The sequence below is a fragment of the Cupressus sempervirens genome, chromosome 8 (assembly GCF_028749045.1).
Source record: "Cupressus sempervirens isolate cs-2001-9-10 chromosome 8, ASM2874904v1, whole genome shotgun sequence".
Taxonomy (NCBI): domain Eukaryota; kingdom Viridiplantae; phylum Streptophyta; class Pinopsida; order Cupressales; family Cupressaceae; genus Cupressus; species Cupressus sempervirens.
Window position 1 is genome coordinate 529,834,788 of NC_143125.1, and position 22,933 is coordinate 529,857,720.

At 36.8% G+C, this 22,933-nt stretch overlaps 1 protein-coding gene across 1 annotated transcript in view; it reads right to left on the minus strand.

Moving 5' to 3' along the window:
* Nucleotides 1-22,933, minus strand: part of LOC149543529 (thylakoid lumen 15.0 kDa protein) — a 111,792-nt gene that overhangs the window by 34,108 nt on the left and 54,751 nt on the right. Inside the window, exon 2 of the mRNA XM_089798322.1 lies at nucleotides 10,942-11,045. Within this exon, the coding sequence (XP_089654448.1) occupies nucleotides 10,942-11,045 (104 nt within the window). The remainder of the gene's footprint in view (nucleotides 1-10,941; nucleotides 11,046-22,933) is intronic.

Genomic DNA, 22,933 nt, shown 5'->3' on the forward strand with positions numbered 1-22,933 from the left:
TGCATAAAACGTTGGAAGGAAAGGAATTTTTTGAAGCTTTTGCAGCTAATACATGCACATGTAATGCAACTTTGACAATTCGATTTTGCCTTGAAGAGGCTTTTTCAAACATGAAAATCACTTGGAGAAATGCAAGCTGCACTTTGGAAGATATTTGCAAGATCATTTGCAATACTTTGCACATGCATTTGCATTTTACAACCATGATTTGAAGCTAAACTTTGAATTTTTCAATAATATTTGGTTACCACATGCAAATACACTTGGAGAACTCGATTTTGAAGAGAACAAGCTCATCCAAACTTCTTCCAAATTTTGCTCTTTGCTCTCGAAGTAAGTGTAAGGATTCAATTTTACTTGAATTACTTGGTCGCTTTGCTAATTTATTGCATTCTTTGGCTCATTTTTGTCCATTTGTTCAATTGCAGCCCTAGTTTTTTGCATTTTGTATTTAAATAAGTTTGAAATCTTCTTCTTCTTGCAAATGCAGAAGTCTTCCAACTCCAAATATGAAATTGTAGGAAAAGAGGGGTTTTGAAGTTTGTCAAGTTTGAGTCAAAAGCAAGAGATAAATTCTTGTTTTGGTTTTAGTTTTTCTTTCTTGCTAGTTGCTTGTTTTTAGTTTGTTTTTGGAGAAATGCAAGTGCATTTCCATGTGTCCACTTCCCATACTTCATCCATCTTCCAAACTCATTCATTTTCCACTTTCCCATACATGTAATAGCACTCTCAATACCCGATTGCATATTTTACACAATGTAAAATAAGAAGTTTTCAACACATGCCATGACATCTAGACAACCCGTTTTTAGTAAGAACTTGCATTTTTAAATGCCAAAACTCTCATTTTTCACATATCCATATGATTCCAAGTTGCATTCCTGGTCACCCAAAGCAAAAGCCTCATTTTGCCCACATGTTTTCCATCATCCTAAACCCAATTTTGGCCATTTTTGCCCAAAATACAAGTTGTCCCATTCATTTTCCAGCCTTTAAAAGTGTTCAATAAGTATCTAACCCATACTTCGAACACCTATACTCATTAAAATTTTCATGTTACAATGAACTCTTCAAGTCAAGAAGCGTATTTCGAATCAAAAGAAGCAATATTCATTTGGTGGTTGGTCTAGAACCTGAGTTGGTGTGGAAATGCACCAAAGCACTTTGATTTGTAAAAAAAAAAGTGTGTAAGTGTGTGTGTGTGTGTGTGTGTGTGTGTGTGAGAGAGAGAGAGAGAGAGAGAAATCAACTGAAGATGTTTATGGGAAAGTTGTTCTAGGTTTACATCCATACATTACTGGTACATTATTGAGAAGGTCTCCAAAGTGTTCAAAACTCTAGAATGTGTGAATTTGACAAAGAAGAATTCACAACAACTGTGGAATGAGGAAAAGCTTGACTAAATCAAGTTTTCAAATGACAAATGGCAATTCACCAAAGAAAATGCAGTGATGCAGAATATAGAAACTCTCGATTCAGCAATCATCCACGATTGCACCACCAAGTACAAGGTCTTTGTTGATAATCTACAGGATTGATTTATTCAGAATCAACACCACCAACATTTTCTTCAAGTGTTTTTCAGCTTTGTAGTTGCAGAAGATGAATTACATGTGATGCAATTGCATGTCCTCATGACATGTAATCCAATAATTCTTCTCACCTATAAGTTTGACTAGGTCAAGTTGGTTGAGTTCCTCCCATCTTTTTCTCCTTTCTCTCACTTATTTTCACTCTATAAGGAGTGTCCCTCATTGTAAAAATATATTTTATTGTATGCAAGAAAGCTTTGCCAAACTTGTGCAAGCATACCTTTGATTGTGTAGTACCGATTTGTAAAAAAAGTGAATAAAAAGAAGCAATTGGATTCGAAGCTTTGACTGGAAGCAATTGTGATACCACAAATTGGAAGCTTTGACTGTAATTTGTGTCTATTGCCTTTGATTAATATTTTATTGTATGTTTCAATTATAGAGGATAGTGAGTTAAGAAACAATAGGAGTCGAAGCTTTGATTTTGAACAATTGTGGGGATACATAGACTAGAAGTTTTGATTGTAGCTTGTATTACCATCTCAAATTCACAAAAAATAGTTAGAATTTCCCTACTTATGGAAGTCTTTGCACTCCAATGGTAGAGATTTTTCTTATAGAATAGATTAAAACTAAAAATAAGTTATAAAATAATTATCATCTACTTCTGCAAGTCTTTGCTCTCCAATGATAGTGATTTTTCTTATAAATTAGACAAACGGGACTTAGAGCCAAACCAGTATGCTTTCAATCAACCTTTGAGTTGGTGTTGGTTTATCGGTATCACTGTTTCCAGCTATTAGATAGAAGTGTACTTAGAGATTTAATCTTGCCCATTACTCGCTCCGCAAATAAGTGGATTCTTTCCTAGAAAATAAGAGGAAAGAATATTGATAACACCCCTTACAAAATTCCTCAATTTCTTGCTACCTTGAGTTGATCCAAGGAAATTTTGATAGTGAAATTGAATTTAGAGTTTGAATTGCGATTGCCAAGAAAAGGATTTGTTTTGTTAAAAAAAAAGAAATTACATTGCAAAATTGAAACTGGATTAAATTGCAAAATCTCATTAATTTGGTTGAAATTTTGCCTAGAGGATTTTAGAAATGTTAAAGGAAATTGGTACTTTGGAATTGAAAATTGATTTTTGCTTGCTAGATTCGATTTTAATGATATTTTAATTACCAAAATATTGTTAAATGAAAATTTTGACATCTCCTAGTCTTACCTTGTTTCTATTTTGCAATTCTAGATCAAACTAGCAATTAAAAGGGCCAATTTCACTATGGGGCTTGGTTATTTTCACGTTTCATTCTTGGTTATTTTCACGTTTCATTTAAATTTGGGCTATCTTTGGAGGTCTAATTTAATTTTTTTGTTTCCCTCCAAGCAGGTCGGCCCACTTTGGAGATCAATTGGAGGATATAAGAAGGGGTTTCCCCCCTCTTATTCCCTCATTCATTCTTTCCACCTCTTCTTGCAAGATTGAGCGATTTTCTTCTAAGAAGGCAAATTTCCAGCTAAGGCAATTTTTGGGGATCTGATTTTGCATTTTGGCAGCGACTTCTTCTTCCTTTGTTAAGCAATTTCTGCCATAGGTCAAGTTTGTGGAAGCAAGGCGACTTAAAGCCTGATTTTTGCGAGATTGATGGTGATTTTGGGGTCTAATTTTTCCTCCTAAGGCTGCGATTTTCTTCTTCAGCTATGGCGATTTTTATATGGACTGAGGCAAGGCAATTTAAGGTCTGATTTTTTGCATTTGTGGGCGAGTTTGGAAAGTCGAAATTCTGATTTAGGGCAGATTTTGCAAGCAATTCATTTGCTAGGGCATCACATTTTGAAGGAGGATTGAAATTTCTGAAATCTAATTTGAATTTGAAAAGGCCCGATTATTGGTAGAAGACAGATTTAAGGTAAGATTCTCATTTACTTTTAGAGGTGAAGATTGGTTTTAAAGGCGGATTTTATTCCTTGTTCTTGCTTGGTTCATTTCCCTTATATTCTTCTTGCACTTCTCATCCACCACTTCATCATTCCATTGGTAGGCTGAAATTGGAAGATATAAGTGTAGATTTCATGATAGATCCACTTGGAGAGGCAGAAATAAGCTAGACCACCTTAGGATTGAAGTTGAGAGATATAAGTGTAGTCCATCCTAAGGTAACGAAGAGGCAAAAATAAGTGGTAGTCCCACCCCTAGGATTGAAGTTTGGAGATTGATAAGTGTAGAGATAGGATTTGGAGAGGTAGAAATAAGCTAGATTTCCATCAATAGAAAGAAGGTTGGAGATTGATAAGTGTAGTCCATATCATTTAGAACGAAGGGACAGACATAAGTGTTTAAGATGGTAGATGTTAGTACAAGCAAAAACCTAAAGGAAGCGAATACCAAAAGAGACAAGGAAGACATGATACCTAAGACCACCTTCTTCTCAAAAGTGAGGCAAATAAGTGATACCAATATCGGCACAATGAACATGGTACAATTGAAGGAAGGACAATCCTCCATGGCAAAGAAGATCTACAAGAGCGGAATTGTACACACGGTGGCTTTCCCTCCTACCTTGCCTTGTCCAGAATTCGTAATGGAGGGTGCATCCTAGTTTGATATTGTGACCAAGTCCGTCATTTTTTATGAAGGGAAGAGAGTGTTGGCTAAAATCAGCAAACAAGTGGTCGAGGAAGTATTCAATATTCCCCAGCATAAAGGCATGACAGTGGTAATGACGGATCAGGCGGCCAAGTTCTTTCAAGACAATCAGGAGGCCTACTTCATTCATCTAAAGAAGAATTCATTACACGAAGGCAAGAAGGGAGTTACCAAGTTGTCAAAGCTCACTAAGTCAAATTTCAAATAGGAATATGGCAACCTTATTGTGCTTCTCAATTGGATCATGGGCATGGCTCAAGGTATGCAATTCGAGAATTCATCCAATTTCCACAATTCACATATATTAGAGTAGCGGGAAGTATAGTTTGTTCCAAGAGACTTCGAAGGTACCCACCCGACAAGATAGTTTTGCTGGAGTTGGCTAGGCAACTTGAGCATTATGACAAGATGATGAAACTTAAAGGTGAGACAGGGAATAGGCAATGATACTTGCCCCAATCCTGTCGCCTTTGCAGCTGTGGAGGAGTTAGAATGGTATCATCTAGGATGGTATAGAGCAAGACAAGGATTTGATCCTAATGGTCTTATCAAGGCATCTCACGAAAACACATTCAAACATATTCCTACTATAGAAGATTTTTGGGCCAATGCACAGGATGACTTTCATGTCAGAAAGCTAACTTTCTTAAGGTTGTCAATGGGCATGATGAGGACAATCAGATGGAGAGGCCTTGATATTCTCGATCAACTGGAAGATGATGAAAATGTGCTAAGGGAAGATTATGATACAGTGGACGAAACAGAATTGGGTCCAGTAGTTTGGGATGATCACCAAAATCCTTCCTTCGAGGCAATTACAAGGACAGTTGATCTACACACCGAGTCGTGGTACTATGAGAAGTTAAGGCAATTACAAAGTCGGAAGATACGTCTTACTTATGAGAAGATGAAACCGGAGAAAGAAGGTCCAGCAGAGTCATCGGACAAAAAGGTGGGGGCAGTAGCCAGCAACAAAGAGCAATTAAGAGCACGAAGAAAAATTTGGAGGTTGAGAAAAGTAAAGAACATCAAGAGCCTCTAGCAAAGAGACAAAAGGCAGCACCGTCAATGGAGAGCATAATTGAGGCTAGAAGCCGAGAGATTAATACAAGTGGACAAGGGATCACAGTAGAGGTGAGCTCTGATTCAGAATCAAGTGGTTACAGTAATAGTACCAAGTACTCTCCTCTCTCAGAGAACCAACATGGGGATGATATGATAGTCACTAGTGAAGAAGAGGATAGGTCAATTGATATTGAGGAAGTAAGCCAAGCGCCTGAGGCCGTCAGTGATGCTTTGCTAGTCGAACCGAATCCAAATTTGGGGAGATGCGCTGCACCGCTATGGTTAAGGCAAATGCTTATGCCAAGAGGTGAGGTGGTAACTGTCCGAATAGTTGAAGATATTCAAGGGTTAGTGGAAAAGGAAGATAGCGAGAAACAAAAACAAATTGCAAAAACGGTGGCAAAGGTAATCAGAAGCAATGATGAGGGTCATCGAAAAGTTCAGATTGCTATACCAAAGGTTAGCAAGGCAGTGGATGAGATTGTAGCCCAGGAATATGAGATAGTAGAACATAACTTGGGAAGAATCACGGATGACATGGAATGTGAGGAGATCCAGGAAGGCATGGTTTCAATTAGAGAAAGGTTGAGGAAGGCAAATGAAAGGATTGTAAAGTTGGAGGCCGAAAACAAATATTGGAGAGATTGCCAACCTATCCAACAGTTGCATCAGGCAACCCTTCCGCAAGACAATGAGAGCAACATAGAAGAGATATCAACTCAGCTGCACAAAATCAAAGATTGGATTAGTGATATAACTCAAGATGGGCGAAATTTCTTGCCTTCCTTTATCTCGACATTCAGGTCATTGGTGGCTATTAGAGACAAATTCAGAACATTTGAAAGGGAGTAGAAGGATTTCCTTCCGGTCAAGGACTTAGCCATTCCCAGGCTAGAGGCATTCATTGGGCTACCAAAGAGATATTTGGAAAGAGCCAAGTTAGTGGATGAAGTAGGAATGAGTACGGTGGAGTCTTGGTATGTTTCCTTGACCATCAGATTAAGGATACTTGAATAGATACGGAATGAGATTACACAGCACAGCCCAGGCATTGACACTTCCATTTCAACCATGATGAGCGATGTTGGGGCTGCACTTGATTTTGAAGATATCAAAGAGGAGAACGTCAATGAGACAGAGTTTGGATCGAGATTGGATGAGTTGGGGAAGGTTGCCATCAAGAAGAAGCATTTGGGCACCCTTGCCTCCCTCATTGTCTTTATCGGATATGCGAAAGAATATGAGAAGGATCATGAGAAGACACTGCAATTTGCGAGCAACATGATGAATTCAGCTGAACTCAAGATGAAGCACACACCTTGCCCTCCCATGAAGGAATTCGGTGACAAACTAGCGAAGTTCATTGCCTTGGCTAAGAAGATGAAAGAAAAGGGTAGAATTATATTAGAGGATTATTTGATGTAAGCCCAAGTGGCAAATTCTCCTTTCTTTTGGGTAGGATAGGTGTCTGATTCTGACTGGCTACCATTTTGGTGCCTTCTCATTGGTTGCCACTTTTCTTTTTTTTCCATCGGTCCATTGATGAGGTGGCATCCTCTCATTGGCCGATGGGGTGGCAACCCTAATTAGGATTTCGGGGATTTGATCTGGATCGTTGATTTTGCCTCTTAATCTCTACCGTTGGTTGTAGTTTTGGCCTCTATATAAGGCCATTTGCTCTCATTTGTAAAAGGTTGAAGAAAATTGTTGCTTAAGATAATACCAAAATTGTTGCTCTTATCATTGTTGTGACTTGCATGGTGATTAAGAACACTTGATGTTATTGCATGGTTTCTACTTCCAATAGTTAAGAGTTAAATTCCATTAAAGTTGTTAAAGTAAATTTTATTTCAAGAAAGTTGTTAAGTAAGAGTAAGAATAGATGGATAGTTGTATGGTGATATTAGTGGATGTTTGATAGGGATCTATAAACTAGGCCACTAGCATCCTAGCAGTTAGTTAAGAAGCCTTGTGTGGTAATCTAGTCTTTTTTCCCTTGAATCATTGCATCTATGGAGGTAGAGCCGCTGGTAAGCTTTCATTCGATTTGATCCCCGTCCATTTGCTAATCTTTCCATTCATAGGAGTAGAAGTAAAGCAGTGAGTAGTGTAGTAGTTGGAGTTCATTCTTAGAATAAAGTTAGAAAAGGAGAAGCATTGCTGGCAGACATAGCCTCCATCATCACCATCAACATCATTTGGCGCTAGTATACATTGCAAAGATAGATCATCATCATCACAACAAAAGTCCAACATCCTTGAGTGAATAACGTAAGCCCACCTACATGATTAAACAGCAAATCACATTAATATAACAGAGTTAGTATCCACAGGTGTAAGGAACCTTGGAGTTTTTCTCATGTTCTTCATGAGTATTTACTTTTCAAGAGAGGGTTGAGTCTTTGGTATTCTATATCAAGTATTCAGTTCCTATATGTTATGTAGTGATACAAAACTAACATCAACAGTACCATGGTGCAATGTCCCCATTTTTAGCAGGTTCCTGCAATTGACTTGGTCCGTTCACCATCGCGACCCTCGTGAGTTGATAGAGGGATCTGAGGGTCTCAGTTGTGGGGTTATAGGATTTTTAGTAGCCTATGGTGTGTTTTGGCTCCATTTGAGGGACTTACTCTTTATAGTAAGTCAAACTATTGGTTCTTATGAGCTCAGTTGAGTTAGAGGAGTTGTGTGATGCTCTCAATTTTTATTTCAGGCTTCCAATTTGAGCTCCAAAAATCTTGGAAGAAGCGTCTATTTGTAGTAAGTCACCTTGTCAGGTTCATTCATCGTCTTTCATCATCAGAATCACTTTGGTGTTGTCAGATTTTGATTTTGATGCTTCTTCAATTGTTTTCGCAAGACGAGTGACTTATTATTATTTATTATTCATCTAAATATGTTGAGGTTGTTATTTTTGCTAGTGTTGTTGGTTGCTCACCTCAGTATCATAGCTTGTTGGAACTGGGGCGAAAATTTTTAAATCATGGGAACAAGGAACAGCAGCCTTGTGTGTCAAAATATTGAGTTATGGTAGAAAAGGTAATTTTTGGAGCCAAAAGCAATTAATAAATTATATTAATGGCACTTTATTATATTTTAATGTTGTGTGTAGGAAGCTTCTTAAGTGAAGTTCATTTGAGAAACTTTGTGCCATTTGGAGATTATAAATATGAGCCCATTTGATGAGTAAGCCATCCAATTATTTGATTATCTTATCTTTCTTTGTTGTCTTTGTGACACTTTTGAAGTTCTGAAATTTTGTGCCCTTGCTGAAGTATAAGGGTTTGGGATCTACAGCTGAAGTATTAGATTCAATTCTGAGATTGTTTGGCAAATTGTGCTGAGGTATACGATTTGTCATTTCTCTTATTGTATTAACTGTTGCTAAGGAAAAGTTTAATTTTTCTTGCTATTGAAGGTTGTTCTAGAATTTGTGAAGGGATTCACTGGAATTGTTATATCAAATTGTGTGTTGGTTAATTTGAAGTTAGTTGAGCGCCAATTTATATCTGTTGTTGGGTGTTACTTTCTATCTGCACTTTGGGAGTAGCATTTTCCAAATCTGAAATTGCATTTGTTTGTCAAGGAATTCTTTGTTGCTGCTAGTCAGTTGTATATTCTCTATGTAATATCTAAATATTTGAGTTGAAATTATTATAGCAAAATCTTCTAGTTTGTTGCTATATTGTTGTATCAAAATTGCAAAACCTCAAGACAAAAAAAAGAAATCAATTCTTCAACACAAATTGTTTGAGAGCCAGTCAGGTTATTACACATAGTATCATTATACTAGAGCATGTCTAATATTACAAGAAGGATTTGAGATCGACACTATTCATAAGGTAACAATTGTTCTTAACTCGTGTCATGCTCAAATATATATATATATATATATATATATATATATATATATATATATATATATATATATATATATATATATATATATATATATCTTATTAAATGTGTTGATCGGGTTAACTCATTGTGGGCGCTTGGTATAACCTTATTGCCTAGTTCATTTTTCCATGGCCATGGTGGTTAGGACTCATACATGTTGACTCAATAGCAGGTTGGTGTCCACACGCCCAATTCCCTCTCTAATAATGCTTCCGCCCTTCATCGCATTCTTGCAAGAAGTTTATCATGGTAATAGCATATTTCCAAATCATTTAATGAAATCGAAATTCATCATAACCATAACCATGTTAACTAACCATTTCCAATTCATATAATATCATAACAATTAACCAATATTTCTGATTCCCATGAAATCATAATAAATAACCAGCACTTCAATTTCACATGAAACCATAATGAATAACTAATTTGACCAACCAACTCCAATTCGCGTGAAGTCTCAACAATTATATAGAATATTTAAAATTAAACAGAATAGGGGATGTAACAGGTTCCAAGGGTTCTCGGGTGCAGACACTAACAAAGAATTTTGCTTTATGTCTGCCATTCAAATGTACTTGACCATTCCTAAGGTAATTTCAACAAATCTATATTGTGAATATTATGCAGTCATATGGAACATGGACAATGATGGAATGTGGACAATGATGGAACATGAAAAGGTGCATTATTAATTTATTAGCAATAAATACAAGAGGAGGAAGATGGACTCTGGGATGGACCCTGCTTCTCTTTGTTCGCTCTAATACCAAAATGTCAGAGTGAACCGATGAATAGCAAATGTCCAATGATCATTGATATAGGAACAAAGTGATATTTATACAATGCAAAAGAATAGTTACCAATTGGTAACAATCAGATAACTGGGTGGCAGTTATAACAGTATTGCACCAACATGGGCATACCTCCACATCCCCCAATTAGGAGGATGCCCCTATTGCCGAAATGGCTAGGATAGGTGTCCCTTTGATTCAGGGCCAATAATATTCTCAAGGACCTGGGCTAATATCACCAAGGACTGGAGATTGTAAGGATAAATATCATGATGAAAGGGATTTAAGACTAAAACCAATCTAAATCCTGAATGGATAGTCTGTGAAGCTTGGTCTCGCATAATGGATTTTATGAATTGCATCATTAAAGATTGCAATAGTTTGACTCACATATGGACTTAGCTTTATTTTATTTTCACATGTCTTATTAAACTTATATGCATTTAACTTGGGTAGATGCCTAGACACTCTCTTTATCATTTGTACCCCATATGTTGATGTGAGGTTTAAGCCCATTGACAACTTAGGTGACTTGAAGCCATTTCAGCACATCAACACATCAATTTTAAATCCTGGAGTTAAGCAATAAATAACGTCATTGTTCCCTGAGTTCACAAGAAACACTGCTACAGCAGAGGAATTGCAATTGGATAAGTACCCGAGAATGAAATGCCTATACCATATAAATATATGCCTTTATTGTTATCCAATGAACCAAAAAATGTCCTTGCCAGGTTTGCTCCAAAAGTCTAATCAAATTTACATCCTCTACAAAAGGAAACATTATGTAAGCATTTTAAACGAAAGAAACCAAGAATGTTTCAACAGAATAAGCTGATTTCATCCACAATGCTGTAAGGATGTTGTTTTACATGTATAAAGATTAATCTTGCCTGCTAAAGGATCTTGTATGACATACTATCAATAACAGAAGGTGAAAGCAACCTGCTATTGTATGTTGACTCAATCAGAAAGGAGCGTGCTAAATGAGAATGACCTGACTTGGCGACAAAAATCCAGCCACATCAATAAGTGGGGTAAATTCTTTAGGAAGCATCTCAGGTTTGTTCACTCCTTCCTTCGCAATTGCCTTCCCAAGCCCTGGCAGAATTAACTAAAAAGTATACAATCAGTCAAATATGTTGCAAATGTTGAGCAATGCACTTACCAGTACTCTGTCAATGCTACCAATAGAATTGATATTCAAGTTTTAGTACAAAAATCCGAGAATAATAATGCAAACTGCAACAGTACCCCCCGGAATACCATGATTCACGTCTCAAGGTATTTGAATAAATTAGTCTACTGAAAACTGATAGACTATCAATCTACTGAAGACTGCTAGACTATGTAATTAATTATAGCAAGAGTGAATATTGATAAGTAGGACCAAATATATTTTATCAGTCTTATAGAATATCCTCATACAAACTGCAAACACGTCCATTCTGTATATTTTGCAAACATCTGGCTCAATGGTACAATGTCTTAATAATTCATTGCCATATCTCTTTCAAGTTTCAGGTTTAATATTGTGACAATTTTATGCAGACACAATGAAGGAAAAAAGAAAGATTAGTTAAATATGTTAAAGGAACTCATTTTACAAAAACCAGGAATACTTCTATAAATTTTATATAATCAAGAACAAAGCATTGCTATAATCCATCCAAATCTTACTCCACTAAAAAAATCAGTTTTGTCACAGGGTGTTTCTTCCCTCTTGAGCATTGACACCTGTATTACTAAACGCTATTGATCAGTAACTTCAATGTAAACAGAAAGCTAATTGCAAAGATACAATATTGTATCACAAGCATGTACTTTCCTCTCTTCAACAACAGCTTTCGAGCATTGATTTATCACATTGTATAGTACTCCTATCTAATATAAGTGGGTATATCCATCGATTCAATTGCAATGATTTACCATGGTATAAATGTGAAAATACTGAAATTTTTTATCTAAGGTATAAAGACTGGAATTTCCTTGGAATCATGGGTTATGCTATTTCCTTTACAATAATTTTTATTTCTATTGCAAAGATACAATATTGTATCACAAGCATGTACTTTCCTCTCTTCAACAACAGCTTTCGAGCATTGATTTATCAAGTTATATAGTACTCCTATCTAATATAAGTGGGTATATCCATCGATTCAATTGCAATGATTTACCATGGTATAAATGTGAAAATACTGAAATTTTTTATCTAAGGTATAAAGACTGGAATTTCCTTGGAATCATGGGTTATGCTATTTCCTTTTCAATAATTTTTAATTGCCACTGCTACTCATTCTCGTTATTGGAGAATGTCCAAAATAAATAGAGTCTTAGGTTAGCTTCCTATTAGTGACCTTAAAGCCTCTAGATTGATGGTTGCAAAGGCATTCAAAATGACCTTATGTTGCTGGCCCCTGATCGTTGCATGCTTCTGGTACTAATGCTAAATCTTTTCTTGTTATTGGAGGATATCCAATATAAAGAAGCGGTGTGCCCAACAAGTAGAGGACATGTGGTTTCACTTTCTTTATTTTGGATGTCCTTCAATAAAGAGAAAAGATTAGAAGTGGCAATAGAAGTAAACGACAAGTAATGTCCCCTTTATGGATCATCCTACATTTTGCCCCAAGGACAAGAATGTTACTGCCTTATGACTACTAACAGGTTCTGATTTAGTCTTGTTCTCTTCTATGCAACTGCTCATGGTCTTCTTTGCCTCTTGAAGAGAGACAACTATTGGGTGTTCCTGTCCTTAAGGATGGACACAACCTTTCTTAATCATTTATTTTCATAATCCAAACTGCATAACTTAATCAATGTTCATTTGAGTCATAGCTTCCTACAATGGAACCACTGTCTAATTAATTGCTTCTGCTGCTGTCTGTTAACTCCTTGTCCCTGAGGTCTATATCTGCTTATATCTGCCTATTACATCCTAAAGCATTTCCTTCAGTTGCCTCCAACCCTCCTCTTCCAACCCCCCGTTTTATCATAACCAAAAGGTGTGATTCTAAAAAAGGACCACTTGTCAAAGTATTTAAGGGGTCGACCTTTTTTATTAATTAAATTTATTTTAAAACATCAAACAGGTTGGCTTCTATTTAATCTTATTTATGGATCCTTGAGAGGGGTGTTTCCTCAAGGAGTCGGCCAGCAAATTAATTTGTCTTAGGTCGGGCATGACAAAGTAGAAGCCAGCACCATAAAGTCAATTTGCTATCTTTTCATCTCCATTGCATGGCAATATCATAAATGAAAACATAACAAAAATCCAATCCAGAGTCCATAAAACAAACTCTGACACAGAACTTAGATGTTTGCATGCAAAGTGTTCAACAGAATGTTATACCTATCTAGCTGAAACCTTAAGGGCAGAAAAAACAAGGATTCTTACAATCGTCCTCGACCAGAAAAAAAACTTCTTGAGCTCATTCCAGCAGCACAACATTATCTTCAAATGTTGTAGATAACGAGAATGAGAGCCGAAATTCTATTTTATAGAGTTTCAATCAGCAGTTAGGGCAACTCCAATAATAAATAACAAACTCTAGCCATTTTAATAGTTTGCTTGAAAACAACTTAAAGTTGTCATTGTCTATGTGTGACATAAAGGGGGTCTTTTTAACACTTTATTTCACTTAAATTAAAGTAACTTTATTAAATATTTAAGTGAAATAAAGTATTTCCCAACCTTAGGAAAACTTTAAAATTGAAGACTCGGCATTTTGAAGCAGAGGAAAAGTTGAGAATGAGACCAATTTCCAAACCCAGCATTTTCTCCAAATAGTAATATGTTAAAATTTTCTCCAAATAGTAATATGTTAAAATTAGCCATAACCATCCTAGCTCTAAAACTGAAGATACAGCTCTTTGAAGCTGGGGAAAATATGACTAGTACCTGTCAAATAAATCACTTATTAAAAATAGCAATATGCTAAAAATAAAAATGTTCCCCACAAGTCTTGAAACTAAAAATGTTGCTCACTGAAGCTGAGAGGAGGCTAAAGCTACGACTAGTTTCCAAAAATAGTGGTTACTACAAATAGTAAATACTAAAAATAGTAAGTCAACCAAAAGTCTACCAACTAATCAATGTCCAAACTAACACTTACTAAATATAGTAATTTGAGACAATGAGATCACTCGAGAATGTGTCGGTCATCTCAAATAAAGTATTTAATATTAGTGGTCATTTAGATATTTAAGACATTTAGATATTTAGTCTTTTAGGCAAGTCTTAATTTTAGTTAGTTTCTATATAATATGGAAACATGGAAACTTTCTTGTTGTCAGCCTTTTAGAGAGTTTCCATTTCTTTTGAGTCACTCTATATAAGTCTCTAATCTTTTATTAATATACTTTGTGTAACACGGTATCGGAGCTCAAAATGTTTTCTTCGAATTTTTTATAAATATTTGAACCTTTTTCTACCTGGAATTTTTCCTTTAAAAAAAATGATTTTTTATGAAAAATCGAAGTATTGGTTCGAGACTTTTGGTGTTTGCAATTTTTTTGTGCAGACATTTTGAAACATCATGGATTTCCTACTTTGCGCTTTCTGTTTTTTGAGTTTTTGTGATTAAGTTTTTTTTTTAACAGATGTTTTATGGTGCAGAGGAGTTTCTGTTTCTGTTAGGATTTTGGAGATCTTTCTTTTTTATGATTTTTGTATTAAAAAATCAAAGGTTTGTAAGTTTGAAAAAGGGTTTCTATAGTTTTTTCCAAAAAAAACAAAGGTTTTTATTTGGTGCGCATTTGTCTTGGGATTTGTGTCAGCGCTTCACCGAAGGTTTTTTACTAATTTTTGCCATAAAAATCAGACTTTTATAAGGCTCAAGTTTGCCTTGTTTTTGTGCATAGGAAAAAGAGAGGGATGGTGTCATTGACCAACATCATGTTGGAAGGAAATCAGCAGTTCAAACAACAGGAATTACAATACGTGGAAGCAAAGGATGCTTTCAATTTTTGAGTATCAATGCTTGGACTAGCTTGTTTTGGGTAACTCTACTTGTCTCCCAACAAAGGGCAAAGACCAGAACAAGTTTGATGAATGTAATCGAGAAGCAGCTAGGTTGCTGAAGTTATCCGTCACCAATGAGATGCTTCCAAAAGTGTCATCAGGCAAGTCTGCAATGGAGATTTGGGCGCACCTAAAAAGTCTCCATTGAACATCAGATAAACTTTCTTTTTGAAAAATGTGGTGTTTTCTCTTGTAATGGATGAGAACATGTATTTGGAGGAGCATCTTATGAAGATTAAGGATATTCGTGATCAACTGGTCACAAGATGGAAGAGGACATGGTAGTGATTACATGGAAGAGTTTGCCACTTTCCTACGAATACTTTGTTGAGAAAAAGGAATCAGCCTATTATGCATTTTGATTTGAAAGTTCTTAGTTAGTTAGTAAAATGACCATTAAGGGAGGGTAATAAAGTATTTAATACTAATGGTTATTTTGATATTTAAGATATTTAATCTTTTAGGCAAGTTTTAGTTTTAGTTTCTAAATAATATGAAAACTTTCTTGTTGTCAGCCTTTTAAAAAGTTACCATTTATTTTGAGTTATTCAATTTATAAGGAGACTTTGTCTCCATACTGTAATTAATCTTTTATGAATATACATTTTGTAGTAATCTCCACTAATCCATCTAAACATTGGCAACATTGAAACACCCCTTTAATCTTGTTGATACCAACCCAAAAGACCAACACCAATTGAAGTACAAGAGAACCATAAAATAGAGATATTCTACCTTCCCTTTCGTATATTGGATCAAAGCAATTCTAGAGTAGAGTCCCACTTCAACTTCTTTTTATAAAATAGGGAAGAAATTGTGTTTCTTGTTGTAAGTCAATCAAATAGTGACTTCATTGAGCTGGAAATGAGCCACCCTCTAATCTTTCCATCAAAAATCTACTAAGAACCATTTCCTACACCCCTCCTTGGCCCAACTAACACTACAATACCTTTGCAATATATTACACAACAAATGTTTAATGAATGGTGTTGAGTGGATATTTTGCAACGGACAATTTTGGGTAAAATCCAGTCGCAAAATAGGTAGATCAACCATAGCATGAGACAAAGTCTCTCCTACCTTAAAAGGAAGGCTCCCCCTTCTCATCGTTCCATGGATCAACTCAAGATAAGCAAGAAGTTGAGAGATTTGAAAGGGTATTACAAATATTCTTTCCTCTTAGCTTTCAGAAAAGAATCCACTAACCCACAAAGCGGGTAATGGACAAGATGAAACCTCTAACTACACTTCTATCTAAAGTTGTAAATGGTGATACTAATAAACCAACGCTAACTCAAAGGCTAGCTGAAAGCGTACCAGTTTGGCTCTAAGTTTGGTCTTAATCTATGCTATAAGAATGACCTTTACTATTGGCGCACAAAGAATTCTAAGTATTTTGTGAATTAAGAAAAAGATACAAGCTACAGTCAAAGCTCCTAGTCTATATATCTCCACAACCACTCCCAGTCAAAGCTTCAATTATGATTGCTTCTTAACTCTTTAGATTCAATTATCAAGAATGCAAAAACACATGAATCAAAAATAACAAATGCAAATCACGGTCAAAGCTTCCAAATTGCACAAGTCACAATTGCACTCAACCAATGTTGTAATAACCCCAATAGGTTATAACTTCTTCAAACACCAAAAATCTTTATACTTCAATTGTTTGACATTTCGTCAAACACTTTGCAAGCAAGCTCTGATACCACTGTAATGACCCTCTTCGAATCTGCTCTCAAAAATGCTGATGAAAGCTCAAGGAATTTCATCAAACAATTCACATGCAAGGGACGTATGACTGATATAGTATTTCAGCTCACTTTAAATGACTCTTTTTTCAATTTGCATCAATGAGAATCTTGTGCTAGAAGACTTCAAATGGACTTACACAATGGCCTAACATGAGTGTGCTACTAATTTTGACAATATTCAGTGCATATATATGATTTAAGCATGAGAAATGAACACCTACAGCCAATTGGCATTTTTACAAACAGTTGGTATGCAAACTAACTAGCTGATAAATAATGATATTGAATTGGCTTAAATGACACCAGCAACTATTATCTTCTTAATTTGCAATGAAATTTCTAATACAATGCTCATGAAATTTGGCCAAGACTTTTGGCATTTACATGGATTACAAAATGATAATGCCGGTATAATGCACACTTACAGCTGAAACTTATAACACCTAAAAAAAGAAATACTAATAAAGGAACCTGGTTGTAGATGGCTGTAATAATTTTCTTCAATGCTACCCCTTCTGCTTTGCTTTTCCGATTTGCTTTTTCGAACTGCTTTTTTGGATCTGCTTTTTGAACTGCTTTTTCGAACTGCTCTTTCGGCTTGCTTTTTCGGTTCCGCTTTTTCGGACTGCTTTTTCGTATCTGTTTTTTCGGACTGCTACCCTATTGAATCTTAAGACCATATCTTTCAATGGCATCAAGATTTCCAGCTTGAAGGGATTTCGTCCTTCAAACTATTGAGACATAATCTCCAGAAAATTTCTCAATTTCTTTGATATTTTCAAGCATACTAAAAAAAAGCTCTTCCCTTTCTTTTATAGTGTTCTCACAAGAGCTCAATCCTTCATTTTCTCAATGTGGGATAAAACATCACTCCCTTTATGTAACTTATGTCTCCAATGTGTTATAAACTAAAGGGGACTCTTTTAATTTAAATATTTCCCACAAACTATAGTCTATGCATTAATAAAGTTAAATATTTAAATTTAACTTTATAAAATAGCTTTATCAATGCATAACAAATCTTATCAATGATAAACAAGTCTTCTTGCCAATTTTAAACAATTACCATCGACATACCGTTGCCACTGGATGTCCGACCATATCCAAAATGACTTACTATAAATAGTAAGTATGCCCAAAGTTGCCTCAAAACCCCTCAAAAAGACCTGCAACTGAAACTATCTAGGCCAAATGGCCTCTAAGCCCCTTTAATGTCCTGGTTAGCCTACGGGACCGTGGGGAAATAGGATAATGACAACATCATGCTATGAATGCTAAAAAGGGGACATTACAGTCCGCCCTTCCCAAAATTGCTTGTCCCCAAGCAATGGTCGAACAACAACCCAATCAATCCACCTGGATCCCAAATGTAGTCATGAACTATATTGCTGTCAGTCAACATAGGCTCCTACAATAACCTCTGAAAATTAACCAAGAGGAATCCATAATCAAATTGGTGAATACCCAAACTCCAAAGTCAGGAACCCATGAGAAACAAGCTCTCGAAATATCAGAACCCAAGTAGAGTAGATAACCCAAACTGCCAACATAGTAAATACCATCAACGCATCCCACTAGCCTATGTGGAATGTACAATACAATTCTGCAACAACGATGAATACTCCCGCATGAAACTGCACCAAATACAGAGAATCCACACACTGCACACCTACTGCAATTAACACAACTCTGCAGATCACCGGTCACTGTCTCATAACCATAACACCCATGCACTGCTGATGGTGAATAGTCATTACACGGTAGATAGCAAAAACGAGAGCCCAGACCAAACCTGTCTGACTCCTCAACACATGGATCAAAAGCAAACCGATGAACATATCCTATAGTATAATGCCGGTAAAAAGAACCAATCCCAATCAAAGACTCATCCTACAGATGTGATACAACCAATTGTGACTGATCATCAGCTAAGTCAGAGGATGATATAGCCAAGAGTGCAGAATCAACAACAACATCACTAGTCTTTATGCCCTCCAAGTCAAATATACCACAATGCTCAGCTGCAGCGCCCAACTCAGCTGAACCTGCCTCCAGTGGAAATGGACCAAATATGCCAATACTAGTGTCATGGATAGATATATCCTCATATCCACTGCCTCTATCAACCTCGACCATGGACATCCTCGGATCACCAGACACCACGGTCAGTGACTGTACAAAATCTGGTAAAGACTGAAGTCGTTCCAACTCCATGGTCACCTCAGCTAAATGAAACTGTGACTCCTCGAAAGCCAACTATGTACTCTCAAGAAACTCAGAAGTCACCTCAAGCTACTGAGGAAGCTTACTCACCTCATCTTCCTTGACCAATAATGCGTCATATGCTGTACTGCCCCACTCTATAAGATAATCTCTATCAGCTACCAACTGCATATAATTTTGTCTCAGAATCCGGATAGCCTCCCATAAAGAGTGGATCTCTGTCAAGGAAAGATAATTGCCTCCCTGCTCATCACTAACAGGAGAACCCCATCTATAAACTGCTAACAACTGACGAGCAGCATCGAAATGCTCGCAAGCGATAGAAATGTCTCGCTCGCAAACTCTCAGCTGACTAGACACATGATTGTGCTGACTGGTCAAACTCCTATACTCTACCCCTGGTACACTGTCCAAAGGAGTAACCTCAGAATTGCTATCATCTGTAATACTGCCATCCAAATTTTGCAGTCCAACTGCTGAACTTGTATCATCAAACGGAGTGACTGAGGCATCAACATAAACCTTTGTATCAAAGGAAACTGTTGAGGAGACTAAGTCCTCAAAACTGTCCACAACATCCCCCTGGGTGTCATCTGTAATAATCAGATCCTGGGACTCTTCTGTAAACTTTGTCACATCTGAGAGATCATCAACCCATTCCAACAAGAATGGTCGACTGGATACATGAACAATGCCCAACAAAAGTGTGTAAAAACTAATTCCAGCATCAAACAAGTTGCTGGCATGGATGAGAACTACACCTGGCAAGCTACTAATCAAGTCCATGATGGTGCAACAGATACTACTACCAAAGAATGATAAATATCTCCGGTCAAAACGATCCCAAGTACTAAGATAAGGATCCCAACATCTAATCCATGAACGGAAACCAACTGGCACTTCAAGTAAACTTCTCACCTAAGTAATATGAACAATACCAATTGACTTCACGCACCTGTCTACAGTCTCTGAATCCGGAGTGTGAATGCTAGACGTACTCATATCATCATCAATATGTGACCCGACTGTAAAAGGAAACTGAGTCCCTGCTATATGCGCTAACTCCCGAATTGAACTCACCTTAAGACAACGCTCGTCCACATGTCTCTCAGAATCCTGGAGAGCCAACTTCATTGCCTCCATGCCTTCCTTGATCTGCTGTAAGTCGTCACAAGAAGAACCTGTTGTGACTCCTTTCTGTCTCTCTTGCAGTTGAATCATCCAAATGTGATTCTCAATCAATCCATGTATCCTATCATGATGAGATAAAGCCGTGACAATATTCTTGTCCCTTGTCTTCAGCTGGCGTGCCAAACCAAGTAAAGAGCTACTGGCCTCTATCTCATGTGAAGAAGCATCCAACTGTGCCTGATACTCACTTTCTGCAAAGTCCTGAATGCTCACTTTCTAATCAATTGTACTATCCTCAAACATGACAGTATCCTCAACTGCTGTAACTTCATCCAGCCGAACTGTACTAGAATCACTATCTGTGTCAATCGCACAATCCGGTGTGCCTGTGATATCACCTTCTGGCTCAACTTGCACAACGTCTGTAACCCCTTCTACCTGTGAAGATGATGCAAATAAACCATTACCTAAAGATATGTTAATGTCTCCTTGTATCAAATCAGCATGTCTATTAAACTCCTCATACAAGTTTCTGCCTGTCATAGGGAAGGTACGATCCTTAGGCCTATCAAAACGTTCAATCAGTCTCTCCTTAAACTCCACATATGAGGTAATGTGTGCATGACCCATAGTGACCTTACCATGATGCCACCACTCGTGTGCTAACCCATCCAGGTGAATTGCTGCATACTTAATACCTTCTTCCTCAGGCATAGGGTTCATTTGAAAGTATGTGTCAAACCTTTGAACCCAAGCTCTTGTTGTAGACTTCCCCAAGCCATCATAATATGGTAATTGAAGTTTCCCTACTTTTTTCCATAGCTCATAGCTCTAGTTTTTGTCATGTCCACGAGGCATATGCTTCATCCGCACATCTATATACTCCCTAAAGCTAATTGCAGCAGTAAAATCTGAACCTCCGACTTCCCAATCTCTCCTCAGCTGGTCCTGTAATGATCTGGGGCTCTGGTATGGGCTGCTCTGGAGCTCTAGGAGGAAATGTGGGAATCATGGGCCTCGAACTCACTGTCCTAGCTTGCTGGGGTGCATGACCGAAATTGTTCCCAACTTGTTCACCTCCATTATGTGTCCCATCTTGATTATTCCTATTCTGATTGTTACCATTCTGATTATTTCTTCCACCTACGTTAGCATTCAACCCCATTTGACGAGCCATCATCTACATCATAAGCTCCAATCTCTGACTCTGTTCCTGTGCTCTCTGCTCTGCTGATCGCTGTCCCTGTGCTAAGGTGTCTAATAACTGTAAGAATCTTTCCTTTCCCTCATCTGGACTGGCATTCATTTTGTCAAATATTTTTCTCTCCATTTGGCTAATCCAAATTCCCAATAAGACCTCTATAGGATCGCAGGAAACTGCTCTAATACCACTGTAATAACCCCAATAGGTTATAACTTCTTCAAACACCAAAAATCTTTATACTTCAGTTGTTTGACATTTCGTCAAACACTTTGCAAGCAAGCTCTGATACCACTGTAATGATCCTCCTCAAATCTGCTCTCAAAAATGTTGATGAAAGCTCAAAGAATTTCATCAAACAATTCACATGCAAGGGACGTATGACTGATATAGTATTTCAGCTCGCTTTAAATGACTCTTTTTTCAATTTGCATCAATGAGAATCTTGTGCTAGAAGACTTCAAATGGACTTACACAATGGCCTAACATGAGTGTGCTACTAATTTTGACAATATTCAGTGCATATATATGATTTAAGCATGAGAAATGAACACCTACAGCCAACTGGCATTTTTACAAACAGTTGGTATGCAAACTAACTAGCTGATAAATAATGATATTGAATTGGCTTAAATGACACCAGCAACTATTATCTTCTTAATTTGCAATGAAATTTCTAATACAATGCTCATGAAATTTGGCCAAGACTTTTGGCATTTACATGGATTACAAAACGATAATGCCGGTATAATGCACACTTACAGCTGAAACTTATAACACCTAAAAAAAGCAATACTAATAAAAGAAACCTGGTTGTAGATGGCTGTAATAATTTTCTTCAATGCTGCCCCTTCTGCTTTGCTTTTCCGATTTGCTTTTCCGAACTGCTTTTTCGGATCTGCTTTTTGAACTGCTTTTTCGAACTGCTTTTTCGGCCTACTTTTTCGGTTCCGCTTTTTCGGACTGCTTTTTCGTATCTATTTTTTCGAACTGCTACCCTGTTGAATCTCAAGACCATATCTTTCAATGGCGTCAAGATTTCCAACTTGAAGGGATTTCGTCCTTCAAACTATTGAGACATAATCTCCAGAAAATTTCCCAATTTCTTGGATATTTCCAAGCATACTAAAAAGAAGCTCTTCTCTTTCTTTTATAGTGTTCTCACAAGAGCTCAATCCTTCGTTTTCTCAATGTGGGATAAAACATCACTCCCTTTATGTAACTTATGTCTCCAATGTGTGATAAAATAAAGGGGACTATTTTAATTTAAATATTTCCCACAAACTATAGTCTATGCATTAATAAAGTTAAATATTTAAATTTAACTTTATAAAATAGCTTTATCAATGCATAACAAATCTTATCAATGATACACAAGTCTTCTTGCCGATTTTAAACAATTACCATCGACATACCGCTGCCACTGGATGTCCGACCATATCCAAGATGACTTACTATAAATAGTAAGTATGCCCAAAGTTGTCTCAAAACCCCTCAAAAAGACCTGCAACTAAAACTATCTAGGCCAAATGCCCTCTAAGCCCCTTTAATATCCTGGTTAGCCTACAGGACCGTGCGGAAATAGCCTAACGACAACATCATGCTATGAATGCTAAAAAGGGGACATTACAAATGTTCAGCTTCAATTGCTTCTTTT